Here is a 20,324-nt window from a genome sequence, read left to right on the forward strand (position 1 = left end):
TTTTATACGTGGAATTCTTTATTCCTAAGATTTACAAAATTAGACGACTAACATCTAAAGCAATGGCCTGTTTACTCACAAATAAATACGCATCTTATGATTCATTGAGAACACTCAAATATACCATTTATTGTATTTTTTAATAATAAGCTCTAAATGTATGAACTTGAGCTGGGTCTCAAATTTCGAGATAGCGTTGCAAGTTCTATGTTTTGAACCGGCAGCTGATAGAGCTGGCAAACTAAGCATGTTTTGAATAAGCATTATTTACGCACAACGAAATCTTTATACTACATAGTTCCAGATTTACTTCCGCTTAGCAATTTCAAATACAAAACAAATTCGTCAAAATAAAACAAAAGTAAAGCATTTGTTTTATATTCTAACATATAACTCAGACGGGCTTTGCAGTTTGTACCCTAGAAATTAATAATAAGTTACAAATAATAATAATTTTAATGAAATCACCAACATATGAAAACTAAAACATATGAATATATTTATTATTTAACATTTTTGCTGATGTTGACAATTTGTTTATAAGAAATTTAATCAAAATTTTAAATTTGTATTTAAGTGATACGACAGTAATGCAGATATATAACATTGTAATTTAATGTGTGATAATGTAATTTAATAATGAAAAAATGAATGAAACCCCTTGAGTCAAAGTTGCGAACGCCTCCTTGTGGGAGACTTCACATCCCTTCTTTCGAGGCCAAACTTATCACAAACTCACGCATAAAATTACGCATACATTCATAAACACGATTTGGACTATCAGAAAGAGTTTGTGTTTAAAAATTGCTGAATCACCATGTCTGAAATACGATTTTGAAATATAATTATTTAAGAACTTGTTTGTTATAATTAAAATATGCGAGTTTTGAATTGCTATGCATGTACTTACACAAATTAGATTAGAAAATCACCAGCAAATCTTAGGGTTGAGTAATCGGCATTCCAATATGAGGTGAATAATCGTAATTGATTATTTTGGGAGCAATAAATCCTCCATAGCCTGGAGTACCTTTATAGTAGATGCCAATGCCGTGTAAAGGTGCCGAGTGACTGGCTACAACATCCTGGATATCAATAAACGGAATTGTCGTTTGTGCTGCATCCTTTTGCACTCCCGTGTTGACAAATTCCAAATATTGATAACCTTTTGACAATACCTTGGAACTAGCACCTGATAGTGTAGGTATGTCGAGATTCTGAAGATTTAAATGTTCATCGCTGATTGTACGAATGGACAACCAATCGCTGCCCATTACTTTTCCGCTCTCGAAGTCAAATTTACTGAACACTACTCTAAGTTTCAGTTTTCCATTGATTAAGACGAATTGCACGCCGGTTACCACAAATGAGACATCATTGCGATTATCTACGTCACCGAGATCGATAGCACGACTATGGTAGCTCATGGCATGATAGTCAACGCCCTGCTTAACATTCCATCCAGATATGTTGTAGTCATGGACGGGTTTCCAGTCAACAGTTGATTCGTTGATTACACCTCGCGGCAAGAGTTGTCCTTGCTGTATTTGCAAATGAAATATTCGATTCTTCTTTACAAATCGCACTCCAGTCACCACTTTGTTCGCCTCCACATCCGATACGGTTTCCCGGAGATTAAAGTAACGATCGGACTTTGTACTCTGCTCGTCACACAAACAGAAGCAGAAGCTGCAATGCCAGAACAGCCAACGCCACCAGCTATCGACCTTATTGGTGCCACGCCCACAAGTCTTACGATGTCCCAGGACTTGTCCATTCTCATATTGAATGTACTCATAGCGTCGAGTGCTCATCTGAGGTGATTGGCACACCCACATTTTGGAATCGATAAACCGACAATCGTGAACGCGACCAGAGCATTGAGGTTGGCTGCTACAAAACGAATCACTGATGCAGCCCGAGACTCTGGTGTCCTGATAAGCATCACAAGTTCGCTTGCAAGTCCTGTCGGCATTCAGTCCGTCTTCATTTTCAATGTAGCCCTGCAGCAAGCGTGTAACTTCGTCGTAGGTAACCTTAGCAACATGCTCTTTGGGATCACAACGCCAGAAGCTGCGATCAGCTTGTTGCATTTCATGCCTGAGTACATTCAAAGCATGCTCGGTGCGTTTCTTATGGTTGAGACGGAAAAGCTCAGTCTCATTAATGAAATTTCCGAGACCCGAAACTCTTAGAATCATCGTAGAGAACTCCATCAATGTGTATCCTTTTAATTCGATCAGTGCGATCTCTGCGTACAGCGAGTAGAGAAATTGCTGTGGCGACAATCGTGTGATGCACCGTTGTTGTGATGATTCCTCGTAGCTCTTCATTATGCGGTTCAATAAGATGCGTGACGTTGGTTTAAAATCGGTCGCGTTTTGAATGCGACCGAAAAGTGTGAAGCCCAGGCGCTCCATGGAATGCTGCACGGACTCAGCACTTGGCAGAGCTGCCCATTCAGCGAATGAAATGAGCGTGTTCATCTCGAGACTCTCCTTGCGAGCCTCGTAAGCTACGATCTGGTCATATCGCATTGAGATCTTATTGATTGCGTGCGTTATTTCGTTGATTTGAATGGCTGCGAGCACATCATCGACAATGAAATCGCTGATAGATTCCACAATATGCGTTCCAAAATGCGAGTAATTTTTGCGAGCCTGATTAATTAGCTTGTCCACAGCTTTAAAGTGCTCCAGCACATTGTTATGATTGTCCTGAATTTTGTTTAGGTCTGTATTGTCTGTTTTCACGTCCAAGTCCTCAATATGCGAACGCACAGCTCTGGCTATGACTTCAACGTCATGTATTATGTTTAGAGTATCCTGAATTTCAAAAGCGATTGTAAGCGGACTACAAACTAAGACTAGCAACGGAAGTAACAATTGAAGCATTATTTTTTTATTTCACTCCGAATTATTCAAGAATACTGCCTCTCTTCGCAAGCGAAACGCGAATAAAATTCTGTGCAATAGCTGCATCATACAATGCTCAGTTTACTGAAAGCGGAAAACTGATAGGCGACTTTTTTTCTCAAGAAATGCTGTAAAGATTAACTCATAATTATCAACAACAATGCCTACAATTAATGTATTTGCTTGTGGTTGTCATAACAAAGTCATTTTCGATCCGAGCTTAATGAAATTTGCAAAAGCTGATAAGTGTTCGCTTACGAATCAATTGAGACTACATCAAAACCCATTTGTAAGTATTTTATTTAATTGTATTTTAAATCTGATTTACCCATTAGAAATAAAATTCAAGCGCTCTAATGAAAAGTTGGAATTTGAATAGAAATAAGTTCTGGGCAAGCATATTTTATACGACCTTTTTATAATCGAATTTGAACAATTCATGTAAACTTTTAGTATATGTATTACTATAGAAATAAAAATTACAAGTTCCGGGGGTGCTGTGATAAATCGTAGCTGATTATTTTGGGTGCCACAAAGCCGCCGTAATTCTTACTACTTTTATAATATATGCCAATGCCGCTTATTGGGGCTGGTGGATTGATCACAACATCCTGTATATCAATAAACGGAATTGTACTTTGTGCTGCATCCGCTTCAATTCCCGAGTTAACGAACTCTAAATATTGATTATCCTTTGACTTAGGCTGTGAGCCCCACACTGATCGAGTTGGCACGTCCAGATTATCGATATTCAATTTTCGCCTGTCTTCGACGTCTTCATGTGTTTGCCAAGTGCTGATGACTTCCGGCTCAAGGAGTTGTCCTTTAGCAAAATCAAAATAACTGAACATCACCATGAGATTGAGTCGTCCACTTACAACACGGAAACGTAAGCCGGTCACCACAGATGTTCTTTGATATGTATTTAATATTTCATCCAGATCTATGGCACGTTTCTCGTAGCTCATTTCATGATAATCGACTCCCTCGGTAATATTCGAATCGCTGATTTTGTAATCATCAACGGGCTTCCATTCCACAGTTGATTTATTGACAGCACCTTGAGGCAAAAGTTCCCCTTGCTGTATCTGCAAATGGAATATTCGATTCTTCTTCACAAATCGCACTCCAGTCACCACCTTTTTCGCCTTCACATCCGATATAGTTTCCCGTAGATTGAAGTAACGATCAGATTTCAAACTAGGCTCATCACACAGACAAAAGCAGTAGCTGCACTGCCAGAAAAGCCACCTATTCCAGCTCTCCACGCGATTGACTTCTCGCCAACATTTCTCACTATCTCCAAACCGCTTTCGATCATTATTTTGAATATACTTGTGGCAACCCCTTTTCAGTTCTCGTGATCAACAAAACTCGATAACTCACGCGAGTATCGATATTACGGGAGTACATCTCCAGGAGACACACTCTCCCTCAATAAGTTTCGTCAGCTTCGTCCGCCGCCACTGCAGAGTCTTTGCCGCTTTCATCTCCCGATCATCTTTTTAGTTTTAAATATAAGTATATAGTAATCAATAAATATAAGGCAAAGCAAATTGGTGACCCCGACGTGATCACTATATACACACGAGTACTGGTGCTTACAATGGCAAACAACGACGCCCCACAAGACGACGCCGAGGTTTTTCACGATACCGTTACTCACGGTGTTGACGCAGTTATCAACCGTGTAGCTGTGAAAATACCGCCGTTTTGGCCCGAACACCCAGAATTATGGCTATCGCAAATCGAAGCCCAATTCGTTCTGGCGGGAATAACCTCGGACGAAACGAAATTTAACACAATCCTAGCGTCAATCGAAGCACCGGTGTTGGCCCGAATTGCCGACGCCATCGTCAACCAACCACGCACAGGCAAGTACGAAAATTTGAAATCGTGCATCCTGGAACGCTTCTGCGAAAGCGAACAAAAGAAAATCCAGAAGTTAATATCGGAGACCGACCTTGGTGACAAGCGCCCCACGCAACTGCTCAACGAGTTAAACGCACTAGCCGCAAACAAAGTTCAAGAATCTTTTCTGAAAGCACTGTGGCTGCAGCGCTTACCAACACAAGTGCAAGCGATCTTGCAAGCATCGGACGCCAGCCTAGCAAACTTAGCTAAGTTGGCAGATAAAGTGATGGAAGTCGGTGATTTTCATCAGGTACGCACCATCGACGCCAAGTCGGCGCCAACCAGCAGCGCCGTTTCCGACGATCGTCTAGACCGCATCGAACAACAAATCAACGCGCTCTCCAGAAACCTTTCTCGCAAGAACAGCTTGCGAACGGATCGCAACAGCGTCATAGCTGGAGACATGTGTTGGTACCACAGCAAATTTGGTAACGCCGCCAAGAAATGTCGCCAACCATGCTCTTTGCATCCGAACCAAAAACTAAATCAATCTTCGGATTCGGCGGACAAATTCGAAGAAGACCACAACACAATTGCCCGCCTCGCCATCAACGACAATTTCTCCAAAACACAGTTTCTCATCGATACCGGCGCCGACATTTCAGTGATGCCACCCTGCAAAAACGCAAAAACTATGCTCACTCCAAAGCTTCTTTTCGCCGCCAATGGCACGAAAATACAAACCTATGGAGAAAAACGCATAGCATTGTCACTGGGATTGCGACGAAACTTCGTGTGGACTTTCGTGATAGCTGACGTCAACTGCGCTATCATCGGATCCGACTTTCTTCAACATTTTGACTTACTCGTCGATATGAAACGACGCAAACTCATCGATCGGGCTACGCTGCTGGAATCAAAATGTCACGCGCCCCAACGTAAAATCAACGCGGTTTTATCCTACGACACGAGTAACCAATACGCTACATTGCTTCACGAATATCGCGATCTCGCAACGATCAACTCGAACCGGCTGCCAGCAACATCCGAAGTAACGCACTTCATCTCGACCAACGGGCCGCCTACTCACGCCCGCGCCCGACGACTAGCGCCCGACAAACTCAAAGCTGCACAATCCGAGTTCTCCTACCTCATCGAGAAAGGAATATGCCGTCCCTCAAATAGCAACTGGTCCAGCCCTTTGCACCTGGTAAAGAAAGCAAATGGAGAGTGGCGTCCGTGCGGCGACTACCGAGCACTGAACAACGTAACCGTGCCGGATCGATATCCTATTCCGTACATACTGGATGTAACGAGCATCTTATACGGTAAGAAGATATTTTCGAAAATCGACCTGCAAAAAGCATATCACCAGATTCCTGTCGAACCACAAGATATTCCCAAAACAGCAATTATCACGCCTTTTGGGCTATTCGAATTCTTGTTCATGACGTTCGGTCTGCGCAACGCAGCGCAAACTTTTCAACGTCACATAAACAACGTCATACAAGGCCTCGACTTCGTTTTTGCTTACATCGACGACATTTTGATCGCTTCAGAATCCGAGGCGCAGCACGAGACGCACCTCCGCACAATCCTCGACCGCCTTCGGAAGGCACATCTCACCGTAAACTTTGAGAAGTGCCAATTCGGTAAGACACAACTTACATTCCTGGGACACGACATCAGTCAGCACGGCTTAAAACCATCCGAAGCCAAAGTGGAAGCCATACGGCATTTTAAAACCGCTTATCGCTAAAGACCTAAAAAAGTTTCTGGGTATGATTAATTTCTATAGGCCGTTTATCCCACGAGCAGCCGAGAACCAGCACATACTCCAGACGCTGATCCAAGGCAATAAAAAGAACGACAAAACCCCGATACTTTGGTCTACAGAAGCCGACTACGCATTCACCGCCTGCAAGAACGAGCTTGCAAACGCTACGTTGTTGAATTACATGGCACCAAACTCGCAATTAACTCTAACCACCGACGCGTCCGACGACGCTATGGGAGCCGTAGTACATCAAGTCATCAACGGGCAGACACAACCACTGGGATTCTTCTCCAGGAAATTCACATCGGCGCAAAAGAAGTACAGCACCTACGATAGAGAACTGACTGCCATCTATCAGGCCGTTTTGCACTTCAAGTACGCACTGGAGGGCAGGAATTTCGTTATTTTCACCGACCACAAGCCGCTTATGTACGCCTTCAGTCAAAACAGCGAGAAAGCATCACCTCGACGCGCTCGGCAACTGGATTTTATCAGCCAATTCAGCACCGATATCCGGCACATCTCTGGAGAAGAAAACAACGTGGCTGATCTTCTCTCACGCATCGATGCCATCAAACACATAAACTTCGACGAGATGGCACTGGAACAGGAAAACGATGCGGAACTACAATCGCTACTCAAGTCTGACGCCGAAAACCCATCTCACTAACAAAATTGTCTCTTGCAGGCTCAAACAAACAATTGTACTGCCACGTCGCCAATAACCATACACGTCCGTTTGTGCCCAAATGCCTACGCCAAACCGTGGTTGAGGCCCTACATTCGCTGAGCCATCCGGGAGTTAAGGCAACAAACAAGTTGGTCGGAAAACACTACGTTTGGCCCCGCATGGCGAAGGATGTCGCTAAAATCGTACGCTCTTGTATCCCGTGCCAGAAGGCCAAAATCCAACGTCACACCAAATCGCCACTAGGAGAGTACACCGCCAGCGACACCCGTTTCGAACACATAAATATCGACATAGTCGGCCCGCTGCCTTCATCGAACGGATACCGATACTGCCTCACGTGTATCGATCGATTCTCACGATGGCCCGCAGCAATTCCTTTAGTAGACATCACAGCAAAATCTGTAGCCAACGCACTGATATCGGGCTGGTTCGCTCAGTACGGTATTCCTCTTCACATCACAACCGATCTGGGTCGACAATTCGAGTCTACATTATTCCAAGAGCTTTCCAAAATTTGTGGTTTTAAGCACCTGCGGACGACGGCGTACCACCCACAAGCCAATGGTATGATCGAACGCTGGCACAGAACGTTAAAAGCTGCTTTAAAATGCGTCGATCCAATCAACTGGAGTAGTTCCCTGCATCTAATCCTACTCGGCCTACGCACAACAATCAAAAGCGACATCGGGCTGAGCCCTGCGGAAATGGTTTATGGCACCACACTACGGGTGCCAGGCGGATTTTGCACCGAGCACACAAAACACACTGAGTCCGAGTTCACCGAGGCTCTTCAAAAAACCATGTCTCAACTGCCAACCACTAAGCCAGTGCACCATCATACACCGCAAGAATTTGTCCACCCGGACCTAAACCATTGTACCCACGTCTTCGTTCGAGTGGATCGAGTGAAAACCCCGTTGGAAGCAAACTACGAGGGTCCTTTCGAAGTGGTAACAAAACACGACAAATATTTTACACTCAAGGGCCACACAAAGGAAAACAAGGTTTCCATCGATCGACTTAAACCAGCTTACATCTTCAAAGACGTACCGCCTCCAACACAGGAGCAGACGACAGCGCCAACTGCTCAGACACTCGAGAAAGTGTCAAGATCAGGACGACAAATCAGATTCCCAGCAAGTATCTTTCCCAACTGGAACTCTAGGAGGGGGTACTGTGGCAACCCCTTTTCAGTTCTCGTGATCAACAAAACTCGATAACTCACGCGAGTATCGATATTACGGGAGTACATCTCCAGGAGACACACTCTCCCCTCAATAAGTTTCGTCAGCTTCGTCCGCCGCCACTGCAGAGTCTTTGCCGCTTTCATCTCCCGATCATCTTTTTAGTTTTAAATATAAGTATATAGTAATCAATAAATATAAGGCAAAGCAAATACTCATAGCGGCGATTGTTGCTCTCAGGTGATTGACATACAGATAAATATGAGTCTATAAACTGACAATTGTGTATACGACCCGCACATTTGGGCTGCTGGGAACAAAACTGTTGATCAAAGCAACCTTTCGTAGTTGTGTTCTGATAATCGAAACAAGCCTGAGCACAAGATCCTTCACTATTGAGATCCACTTCGTTCTCAATATATCCCTGGAGTAGTCGGGTAACTTCATCGTAGGTAACGTTATGTTTGTACTCTTCGGGATCACAACGCCATACAACACGATCAGCTTTTTGCATTGCTTTTATGACTGAGTCGAGAGCATTTTTGGTGATATTCTTATAATTGAGACGAACTTTATTCGTTTCAATCAAATTACTTTGGCCAGAAACCCGTTGGATCAACAGCGCGTACTCGATCATTACATATGCTTTTAGTTCAGCCAGTGCGATTTCCATATACAATGAGTATATATATTGTTGGGGAGATTGAGAAATGTGACACATTTGCTTTGAATGCACCTCGTATTTTTGTCGCAATACGTTTAATGTTTGATTTCTGGGGAATGGACGACCCAAAAGTTCCAAATAAAAGTCAACATTTAGATATATTACCTGACTTTCACGTGTTATTTGCTGAGCAAATGAAAGAAGTGATTGATTCTCAGATTTTTCCACCATCTCTTCAGTCTCTAAATACACGGAAATGTGCATTATGTGATCAATTATGCCGAAGACGTCAGAATTATTCCTATAGTCATCTTGAAGAACCCAAAATAGTAATGTCCGCGATATTCTCTCGTAATGATTTTCGATTTGATGAACTTCAATACATGCGTTCTTGAAGTGCTGCCATACTTGAATTTGATTTAACCAGTTTATCCGATTGCACTATCGAAACTATTCTTTCAACATCCTGACTAAATCCAAGAACTCCATTCACTTCATTCACCTTCGAAAGAGCCTGACTGGACTGACTGAAAACTATCAATACTAATAGCAAAGACAGTGAAAGCAACATTAAGAGCTGCATGACACATTAATATTTGTTTTGTTCAATCACAAAGATTCGTCAAACGAAACGAAACGTTCCCGCCGACAATAGGTACGCAAATAACCTGAGGTCGAATGACGCAAAAATATTTATATGATTTCGTGTATATAAACAAAATTCTCAGAATTAGAAACACTCAGTTCTCATAGAATCAAAAGTTATACTCATTTTTTTGATCATTTTAATCAACTTGAATCATATTATTCGACACATTTATTTAGCGATAGAAATTGTATGCAATACTATGATAATAGACATATTTAACTATACATTATTCATATTTTGTATTGACATTTGTTTATCCGGTTAATAAGATGTTATTTGGAAGTAATCTTTGGTACAGGAATATAAGGTAAAATATCATAATCTATGATTTCGGGAGTCACAAAGCCACCGTAACCTTTCTGAGCCTTATAGGCGATACCGACACCCGCTAAAGGCAATGCCGGAAGTGATACAACATCTCGTATATCAATGAATGGAACTGTGGATTGTGCTGCATCCTGATTCACACCCGAATTTTCAAATTCCACATATTGACCATCTTTTATGACAATCGTTTCGTTTCGATGTTTCATCGATCGTGTTGGCAAATCGAGATTCGCGAGATTAACTTTGTGTTTGGTAGCATTAATTTTGGATTCCCAGATACAGTTCATCTTCGGTTCAACGAGCTCACCTTTCACAAAATCAAATTTACTGAAATGCACCTCCAGATTCAGCGCCCCAAGCCACATTCCGAAACGCACTCCAGTTACTATAAGAGATGGATCGTCAAGTTTTCTAACTTCAGTTAAATCCATTGAACGACTGTGGTAAGTCAATGTGTGATAGTCACGTCCATCCAGAACATTGGGATCGTTGATATTGTAATCATCGACAGGAACCCACTCCAAAGTTGCCTCATCGATCATACCACGTGGCAGAAGTTTTCCCTGTTGTATTTGCAAATGAAAAATACGATTCTTCTTCACAAATCGAATTCCAGCCATAACTTTGTTCGCCTTCACATCCGATAAGGTTGCACGCAAATTAAAGTAACGATCAGAAAGTGGACCCGGTTCATCACATAAACAGAAACAGTAGCTGCATTTGTGAATAATCCATCTATGCCAGCTTTCCACATTATTGATGTCACGCCAACAGTCCTTGTGCTCTCCCAATCTCCTTCCGTTATCATATTCAATATACTCATAGCGACGATTGCTACTTGTAGCTGATTGACATACTGACATATCAGATTCGATAAACTGACAATTATAGATTCTGCCCGAACATTGAGGTTGTTTAGCGCAAAGTTCATCTTCAGAACAGCCCGTCCTTGTTGTGTTTCGATAGTCGTCACAAGTCTGGCTGCAGGTGCCATCACTATTTAGATACGCTTCGTTCTCAACATATCCTTGAATCAGGCGTGTAACTTCGTCGTAGGTTACCTTGTATTCATGATTTTCAGGATCACAATTCCATATCCGTCCATTGGCTAATATTTTTGCCTTAATCAGTGAATTGTATGCATTTTCTGTAATATTTGAATAATTGTTGCGAAGATCGTTTATTTCCGTCGAAGAATTTTCCTGACCAGAGACACGTAGAATCAACAGTGCAAACTCGTTCAGTATATATCCCTTGAGTTCAGGTATAGCAATGTCCTTATATAAATTGTAGATAAGTTGCTGGGTGGACCTTGGAATACCACAAAATTTAAACAGAGGCACTTCGATGCTGTCACGTAATTGGGATAAAAAATTTATATTTGAGCTGCGGCACATAAAATAGGTCCCAATAAAAATCATCGTATTTAAGTCTCTTGGAATTAAATTGATATATTCCTTCAGAAAAAGATATGAGTGAATCATTTTCTGTCTTTTCTAGCATTTCCATTTTGGTAAATTCCGCATTCAGTTTTTCAAACATTTCCTTATAATCACGGTCAATAAGATCAAAGACCCTAACTTCATTAGATATTAGTACGGCTAAGTGTTTCTTTTCAATGCGATGAACCAGAGTGCTGATGTTCTTAAAATGTTCAAGCACTTTCAATTGATTATCACGGATCTTTGCATTATCAAATTCACCCGTATCCTTGTGTAATTGTTCAATATCCAAGCGAACCGTCGAGGCAATTTCTTTGACATCATGAATAAATCCAAGGACAACATCCTCACCGCTGTTGACTGATGCTGACTGACTAAGCTGACTGAAGATTGTTAAAATCAACAACAATGAAAATTAAAAGTAAAAACTTAAGCTTCATCACTATCAAATATTTTTCTTTATCAACAAAATTCACAAAAGAATCCGCAATAGAACTTGTCACGCAGACGATAAATTGGCTAATGGAATGTTCAGAAATGAGGGCAAGCTAATAATCAAAAAAACTATACGTATGAAACCTGAACGTATATTCTACGTATTAGTATATAGTAAGATAAGAAATATATATGTATATTAAGATTTTTTGACATTGCCAATTTATTGTAGCCGATTCCCGCAGCGTGAAAATATATATTAATTTAGAGAAAGTCTGTTTTGTATATCATTGTCTATTCCCCAAACAAAAAGGTGTAGCTGTAACATCTGAATAGAAAAAACATCGAATGTGTCGTCATTTGACGCAAATCTATATCCATACAATAATAACCAAACACAATGAGTCACAAGAAATGTATTTAATTAGGCAGTTTAAAAAAGCTTTTTTTTAAATTTAGTACATAAAAAAACTTTTAAAGCCAAGGATAAAATATTTGGGGTTTTGAATCAATCTTTCGTACAGGAATATACGATGTAATATTAATATTTATGATTTCGGCAGCTAAAAAACCGCCATATCCCCCTTCACCTTTATGGAAGAGACCGAGGCCGACTAAGGGCAATGGAGGGTCAGATACGACGTCCTGTATATCGATAAACGGAACTGTTGCTTGTGCCGCATCCTTGTTCATATCTGTATTCACAAACTCCAAGTATTGCTTCTTTTTTAAAGTTACGCTTGACATCTTTGTTGATCGTGTTGGTTGATCCAGATTGCTGAGGTCTAGTTTTGTTCTCTCTTCTTCACCGTCTTCCCATTCCCAAATACTGTTGACTTGTGGATCAACTAATTCGCCCTTTAGAAAATCGAATTTACTGTAACGCACTTTTAAACTTAGATGAGCATCAAGCACTTGGAAGCGCACTCCAGTTACCACAAATGTTATGTCATCTTTTTTCTCTAACTCATCCAAATCTACAGCGCGATTTTGGTAGGTCAATGTGTGATAGTCGAGTCCATCCACAACATTGGGATCGTTGATATTGTAATCATCGACAGGAACCCACTCCAAAGTTGCTTCATCGATCATACCGCGTGGCAGAAGTTTTCCTTGTTGTATTTGCAAATGAAAACACGATTCTTCTTTACAAATCTAATTCCAGTCATCACTTTGTGTGCATTCACATCCGATAAGGTTTCCCGTAGATTAAAGTAACGATCAGAGAGTGGACCCGGTTCATCACATAAACAGAAACAGTAGTTGCATGTCTGAATAAGCCATCTACGCCAGCTCTCCGCATGATCGATGTTACGCCAACAGCCCCTATTCTGACCCAATGCTCGGTCACGGTATTTAATGAAATCATAGCGACGGTTACTAGTTGTAGGTGATTGACATACTGACATATCGGATTCGATAAACTGACAATTGTAGATTCTGCCTGAACATTGAGGTTGTTTAGCGCAAAGTTCATCTTCAGAACAGCCTGATCTAGTTGTGTTCTGATAATCCGCACAGTGCTCACTGCAGGAGCCATCACTATTTAGATAACGTTCGTTCTCAACATATCCTTGAATCAGTCGTGTTACCTCATCGTAGGTAACCTGGTATTTATGTGTCTTAGGATCACAACAAAATACGCGGCCAGTAGCTAGTCTTAGAGCTCTAATGAGTGAATTATATGAATTTTCTGTAATGTTGTCATAGTTGATGCGAATTTGATTTGCCTCTGTAGAAAAAGAGCCTTGGCCAGAAACGCGTCGAATCACCAGTGAGTACTCATTTAAGATATATCCCTTTAGTTCAGATATAGTAACTTGCTTATATAATGTATAGATGAGTTGTTGGGCGGACTGCATAGTGTTACACACTTTATTTAAAGGCCTCTCAATAAACTCACGTGGTTTCTTTCTCATGAAAATACTTTCGAAACTATTCCGAGTATAGCACAGATCCCAATAAAAGTCTTCGTATACAGGTCTTTTAACACTAATCCGTTGTATTTCTTCAGCAAAAGAAATAAGTGACTTATCATCGGTCTTTTCCCACTTTTCCATTTTATTAAACTTGGAAATAAGTTTTCTGAACAGTTTCAAATAATCAGACTTCACGTAATCAAAGAGCGTTTCTTCTTTAGATTTTGGTAAGTGGTCCTTTTCAATCTGATGAACGAGAGTGCTGATGTTCTTAAAATGTTCCAGAACTTTGAACTGATTATCACGAATCTTTGCATTATCAAATTCACCCGTATCCCTATCTAATTGTTCAATATCCAAGCGAACCGACGAGGCTATTTCTTCGGCATCATAAATAAATGCAAGGATAACATCATTTTTCTTGTTGACTGATGTTGACTGACTAGGCTGACTGATGATAATTAATATCAACAGCAATGAGAACAAAAGTAAAAACTTAAACCTCATTACTAACAACTATTTTTTTTACACAAAGAATCAGCAAAAGAACTTTTCACTTCGACAGTGAATTTACTAATGAAATGTTTAAAAATTATGCCAAGATAATAAGCTACAAAAGTATATATAAGAAACCTAAATATATATTTTATATACGAAAATACAATAGGATGATATATAAATTTATATTCAACATTTTTCGCATTCTTCTTCTAATTTATTGTAGCCGATTCCTGCAGCGTGAAAATATATATTAATTTAGAGAAAGTCTGTTTTGTATATCATTGTCTATTCCCCAAACAAAAAGGTGTAGCTGTAACATCTGAATAGAAAAAACATCGAATGTGTCGTCATTTGACGCAAATCTATATCCATACAATAATAACCAAACACAATTAGTCACAAGAAATGTATTTAATTAGGCAGTTTAAAAAAGCTTTTTTTTAAATTTAGTACATAAAAAAACTTTTAAAGCCAAGGATAAAATATTTGGGGTTTTGAATCAATCTTTCGTACAGGAATATACGATGTAATATTAATATTTATGATTTCGGCAGCTAAAAAACCGCCATATCCCCCTTCACCTTTATGGAAGAGACCGAGGCCGACTAAGGGCAATGGAGGGTCAGATACGACGTCCTGTATATCGATAAACGGAACTGTTGCTTGTGCCGCATCCTTGTTCATATCTGTATTCACAAACTCCAAGTATTGCTTCTTTTTTAAAGTTACGCTTGACATCTTTGTTGATCGTGTTGGTTGATCCAGATTGCTGAGGTCTAGTTTTGTTCTCTCTTCTTCACCGTCTTCCCATTCCCAAATACTGTTGACTTGTGGATCAACTAATTCGCCCTTTAGAAAATCGAATTTACTGTAACGCACTTTTAAACTTAGATGAGCATCAAGCACTTGGAAGCGCACTCCAGTTACCACAAATGTTATGTCATCTTTTTTCTCTAACTCATCCAAATCTACAGCGCGATTTTGGTAGGTCAATGTGTGATAGTCGAGTCCATCCACAACATTGGGATCGTTGATATTGTAATCATCGACAGGAACCCACTCCAAAGTTGCTTCATCGATCATACCGCGTGGCAGAAGTTTTCCTTGTTGTATTTGCAAATGAAAAACACGATTCTTCTTTACAAATCTAATTCCAGTCATCACTTTGTGTGCATTCACATCCGATAAGGTTTCCCGTAGATTAAAGTAACGATCAGAGAGTGGACCCGGTTCATCACATAAACAGAAACAGTAGTTGCATGTCTGAATAAGCCATCTACGCCAGCTCTCCGCATGATCGATGTTACGCCAACAGCCCCTATTCTGACCCAATGCTCGGTCACGGTATTTAATGAAATCATAGCGACGGTTACTAGTTGTAGGTGATTGACATACTGACATATCGGATTCGATAAACTGACAATTGTAGATTCTGCCTGAACATTGAGGTTGTTTAGCGCAAAGTTCATCTTCAGAACAGCCTGATCTAGTTGTGTTCTGATAGTCCGCACAGTGCTCACTGCAGGAGCCATCACTATTTAGATAACGTTCGTTCTCAACATATCCTTGAATCAGTCGTGTTACCTCATCGTAGGTAACCTGGTATTTATGTGTCTTAGGATCACAACAAAATACGCGGCCAGTAGCTAGTCTTAGAGCTCTAATGAGTGAATTATATGAATTTTCTGTAATGTTGTTATAGTCGATGCGAATTTGATTTGCCTCTGTAGAAAAAAGAACCTTGGCCAGAAACGCGTCGAATCACCAGTGAGTACTCATTTAAGATATATCCCTTTAGTTCAGATATAGTAACTTGCTTATATAATGTATAGATGACTTGTTGGGCGGACTGCATAGTATTACACGCTTTATTTAAAGGCCTCTCAAGAAACTCACGTGTTTTGTTCATCGTGAAAATACTTGGGATAATATTCCGAGTAAAGCACAGATCCCAATAAAAGTCTTCGTATACAGGTCTATTGACACTAATCCGTTGTATTTCTTCAGCAAAAGAAATAAGTGACTTATCATCGGTCTTTTCCCACTTTTCCATTTTATTAAACTTGGAAATAAGTTTTCTGAACAGTTTCAAATAATCAGACTTCACGTAATCAAAGAGCGTTTCTTCTTTAGATTTTGGTAAGTGGTCCTCTTCAATCTGATGAACGAGAGTGCTGATGTTCTTAAAATGTTCCAGAACTTTGAACTGATTATCACGAATCTTTGCATTATCAAATTCACCCGTATCCCTATCTAATTGTTCAATATCCAAGCGAACCGACGAGGCTATTTCTTCGGCATCATAAATAAATGCAAGGATAACATCATTTTTCTTGTTGACTGATGTTGACTGACTAGGCTGACTGAAGATAATTAATATCAACAGCAATGAGAACAAAAGTAAAAACTTAAACCTCATTACTAACAACTATTTTTTTACACAAAGAATCAGCAAAAGAACTTTTCACTTCGACAGTGAATTTACTAATGAAATGTTTAAAAATTATGCCAAGATAATAAGCTACAAAAGTATATATAAGAAACCTAAATATACATATATGTTATATACGAAAATACAATAGGATGATATATAAATTTATATTCAACATTTTTCGCATTTTTCTTTTAATTTATTGTAGCCGAAACACGCAGCTTGCAAGGGGATTTTAGTTTAGTGACAATCTTTTAAGTATTGCAATTTCTGTGGTAAATGTCACAAAGAATCAGAAACAAAATTTCATCCTAAGACTTAAGGGAACGGGTATATCATAATTGAAAACAGACTGAAGTGACTTTCTGATGTTTATTAAAATTCAGATTTCTTTCATACAACACATATGTTAGGTATGTTCTATTGCACAGGCATAAGCTCACATCACAATTATATAATTTAAGATTTCGGAACCCAAAAAAAAGCAATCGCAACCCTTATGTGCCCTATGAAACAGACCAGGGACAACTAAGGGCAATGGAGGATCAGATCCGACGTCCTATATATCAATAAATGACGCATCCTTGTTCATACCTGTATCACAACCTCCAAGTATTCTTTCTTTGTTAAAGTTACGTGTTGTATCGATCGAAATCAAATCTTGTTTTCGTATTTTGCTAATTAAAGTACAAATTTGCATCGCATGATTGAATAATATGTACGTACTCATATACTTTTCATCAAATAAGTTTCAGCTGGGCTTAATCGACACCAATCAATAAAGATCTGTAATATTTGAATATCAGAACAACCAAAAATATAGTACCTCGTTATATCAACTAGAAAAGCTCCAAAACGATAAATGTAAACTTCATATTAATAACATATTAACATTATTTTTTCACTTCAACAATCTGAAACAACATTTTTACAATAAACGAAAATAGTTTAAATATCAATACAATATTTTCAGAGTAATATATTATACATATGTTAATAAACAGAAAAGCTCAGAAAACAAATGTTTCATTTAAGAATTGATCGCAAATTGTTTAGGACTTGGTTATAGTCTCTGGCAATGGAAGGTAAGGCAAAATATCAAAAGTAATGATTTTGAGGGCCACGAAGCCACCGTAGCCATAACTGCCTTTATAGTAAAGACCAATTCCAGCTAATGGAACTGGTTGATTAGATGCAGCATTCTGTAGATCAATAAATGGAATTGTCGTTTGTGCGGCATCCTTGTTCATTCCAGTGTTGACAAACTCGAGATATTGGTTGTCCCCAGATAACACCTTCGATTTGTCCAGAGATCGTGTTGGCACATCCAGATTGTCAATATTCAGTTTTTCTCTATTCGGAATATCGTCTTTCGCTTGCCAAACGCTGTTGACTTGCGGATCGACGATTTCACCCTTAAGAAAATCAAATTTACTGAAACGCACTTTCAGATTTAGATGACCATCTATAACTTGAAAACGCACTCCAGTTACCACAAATGTTGCGTCATCTGTTTTCGTTACCTCATCTAGATCTACAGCTCGGCTTTGATAGCTTAATGTGTGATAGTCGACACCCACCTTAATAGTGGAATCGTAGATTTCGTAGTCATCGACGGGTTTCCACTCCAGAGTTGACTCATTGATTGCACCTCGAGGCAAGAGTTGTCCCTGCTGTATCTGCAACTGGAATACACGATTCTTCTTCACAAAGCGTACTCCAGTCACCACTTTGTTCGCCTGCACATCCGATAAGGTTTCCCGCAAATTAAAGAAACGATCAGATTTTGGACCCGGTTCATCGCATAAGCAGAAGCAATAGCTGCACTGCCAGAATAGCCATCGTCTCCAGCTCTCCACTTTATTGGCGTCTTGCTGACAATAGTCATACTTTCCTAGCAACTGACCATCACCGTATTGAATGTACTCATAGCGACGATTGCTGCTCGTTGGTGATTGACATACAGATAAGTCCGAGTCGACAAACTGACACTCATAAATTCGACCCTCGCATTGTGGCTGCTGAGAGCAAAACTTTTGATCGAAGCAAGACATTGAAGTTGTGTTCTGATACGCGTAGCATGTTCGACTGCATGATCCCTCATTATTTAGATCCACTTCGTTTTCTACATATCCTTGAAGAAGTCGTGTAACCTCGTCATAAGTGACATTAAACAAATGCTTCTCAGATTCGGGATCAGAACGCCATAAAACACGATCAGCTTGCTGACTCAGATTCCTCAGTAAATTGAAGCCATGCTCAGTATTTGCCTTATAATTAGCACGAATTCTTCGCCCGTCAACGATTAGATTACTTTTGCCAGATACCCGTAGAATCAATTGTGCGTACTCCAACAAGATATATGCCTTCAGTTCGGTTAGTGCGATGTCCATATACATTGAGTAGATATGTTGTTGTGGCGACTGCTCTTGAGGATATCCTCTATCAATTGCCAACTTTTGCAGGTTTACAAAATGAGACAATAAGTCCTTGTTTATATACTTATGAGTATGGCCATGCACCATCAAATAAAACGCAACCTTAAAATCTCTATTTAACAAATTAGTTTCAGAAACTATGGATTCAGTAAAATCCATAAGTGTCCAATTTGATAATTTGTCCATCAACTTCATTCGCTGAAAATCATCAGAAAGTTCTAAAAATTTTTGAAGTATAAATTTTTCCACTTCGTAATATTCTTTTTTGACTTAGACCAGGGAAACCATAAAGTTTTGACATTGACAATGTTACGTAACTATTCTCGATCTGTTCTATTTTGACGCTAATGTTTTTGAAATGTTCTATCACTTTGATCTGATTTTCGCGCACCTTAGTTGTATTAAAATCGCTTGTAGCATTATATAATATGTCAACATCTGAGCACACAATCGAAGCTATCTCTTTAGCTTCATGTATAAAACCTAAAAGATTATCATCAACATTAGTTGACTGACTGAAACTTATTATTATCCACAGCAGCGAAAGCGAAAGAGATAACTGGAGCAGCTGCATCGCACGTTATTATTTATTTTTTTGTTTTAACCGCAACGACTTAGATCCGATCCCGCCGACAATAAATATAAAAGTGATGGGAAATGCCAATCAAGTCAGCATTTAAAAAAAACCATACCCAAAAAAATTCAACGCGATTTTATTTTTGTAAATTATTGTCGGCTTTTAAACTTCTGACCAATGAGCGTGTCTGACCTTATGAAACACATAATTTCTTTATCAGTTTCCGAAGTGGCATGTTTGAGGCTGTCGACGCTAAATAAAAGAAATTTAAAATCCAAACAATAATATACAAAACAAGTAAGAAAGCTACAGTCGAGTGTGCTCGACTGTGAGATACCCGCTACCCATTTTTAATAAAGGCAAAATATTGCGGTATCATTTTAAAAAATATACCGAATATACTGCAAAAATACTAAAAAATATACCAAATGGTATATTTGGTATATCGATATAGTACACTATTCAAAATATTCCATAGACGGCACAATGTACCAGATTGTCGGCCAAAGCAACTCAGACC

General features: G+C 39.5%; 3 protein-coding genes across 5 annotated transcripts in view; 1 reads left to right on the forward strand and 2 right to left on the reverse strand.

The window, feature by feature from the left end:
- The window catches only part of LOC133836111 (uridine phosphorylase 1), a 63,505-nt gene that overhangs the window by 35,240 nt on the left and 7,941 nt on the right, over positions 1-20,324 (forward strand). The window lies entirely within an intron of this gene.
- On the reverse strand, positions 634-17,693 carry LOC133836109 (uncharacterized). Of its 3 annotated transcripts, XM_062266421.1 has the most exons (3): positions 17,682-17,693; positions 911-2,909; positions 634-821 (listed from the first exon to the last, which is right to left on the reverse strand). In XM_062266421.1, the coding sequence occupies exon 2, from the start codon at positions 2,892-2,894 to the stop codon at positions 942-944; it is 1,953 nt and encodes a 650-aa protein (XP_062122405.1). In that variant the 5' UTR covers positions 2,895-2,909; positions 17,682-17,693; the 3' UTR covers positions 634-821; positions 911-941. The 3 variants fall into 3 exon arrangements, with proteins under 3 accessions (XP_062122405.1, XP_062122404.1, XP_062122406.1); XM_062266420.1 differs by lacking the exon at positions 17,682-17,693 and having other exon boundaries at positions 911-2,925; XM_062266422.1 differs by lacking the exon at positions 17,682-17,693 and having other exon boundaries at positions 907-2,925.
- On the reverse strand, positions 17,756-19,939 carry LOC133838773 (uncharacterized). The gene has a single exon (XM_062269999.1). It carries the CDS (start codon positions 19,420-19,422, stop codon positions 17,842-17,844), a length of 1,581 nt encoding a protein of 526 aa, XP_062125983.1. The 5' UTR covers positions 19,423-19,939; the 3' UTR covers positions 17,756-17,841.

Source organism: Drosophila sulfurigaster, chromosome 2R, assembly GCF_023558435.1.
Source record: "Drosophila sulfurigaster albostrigata strain 15112-1811.04 chromosome 2R, ASM2355843v2, whole genome shotgun sequence".
Lineage (NCBI taxonomy): Eukaryota > Metazoa > Arthropoda > Insecta > Diptera > Drosophilidae > Drosophila > Drosophila sulfurigaster.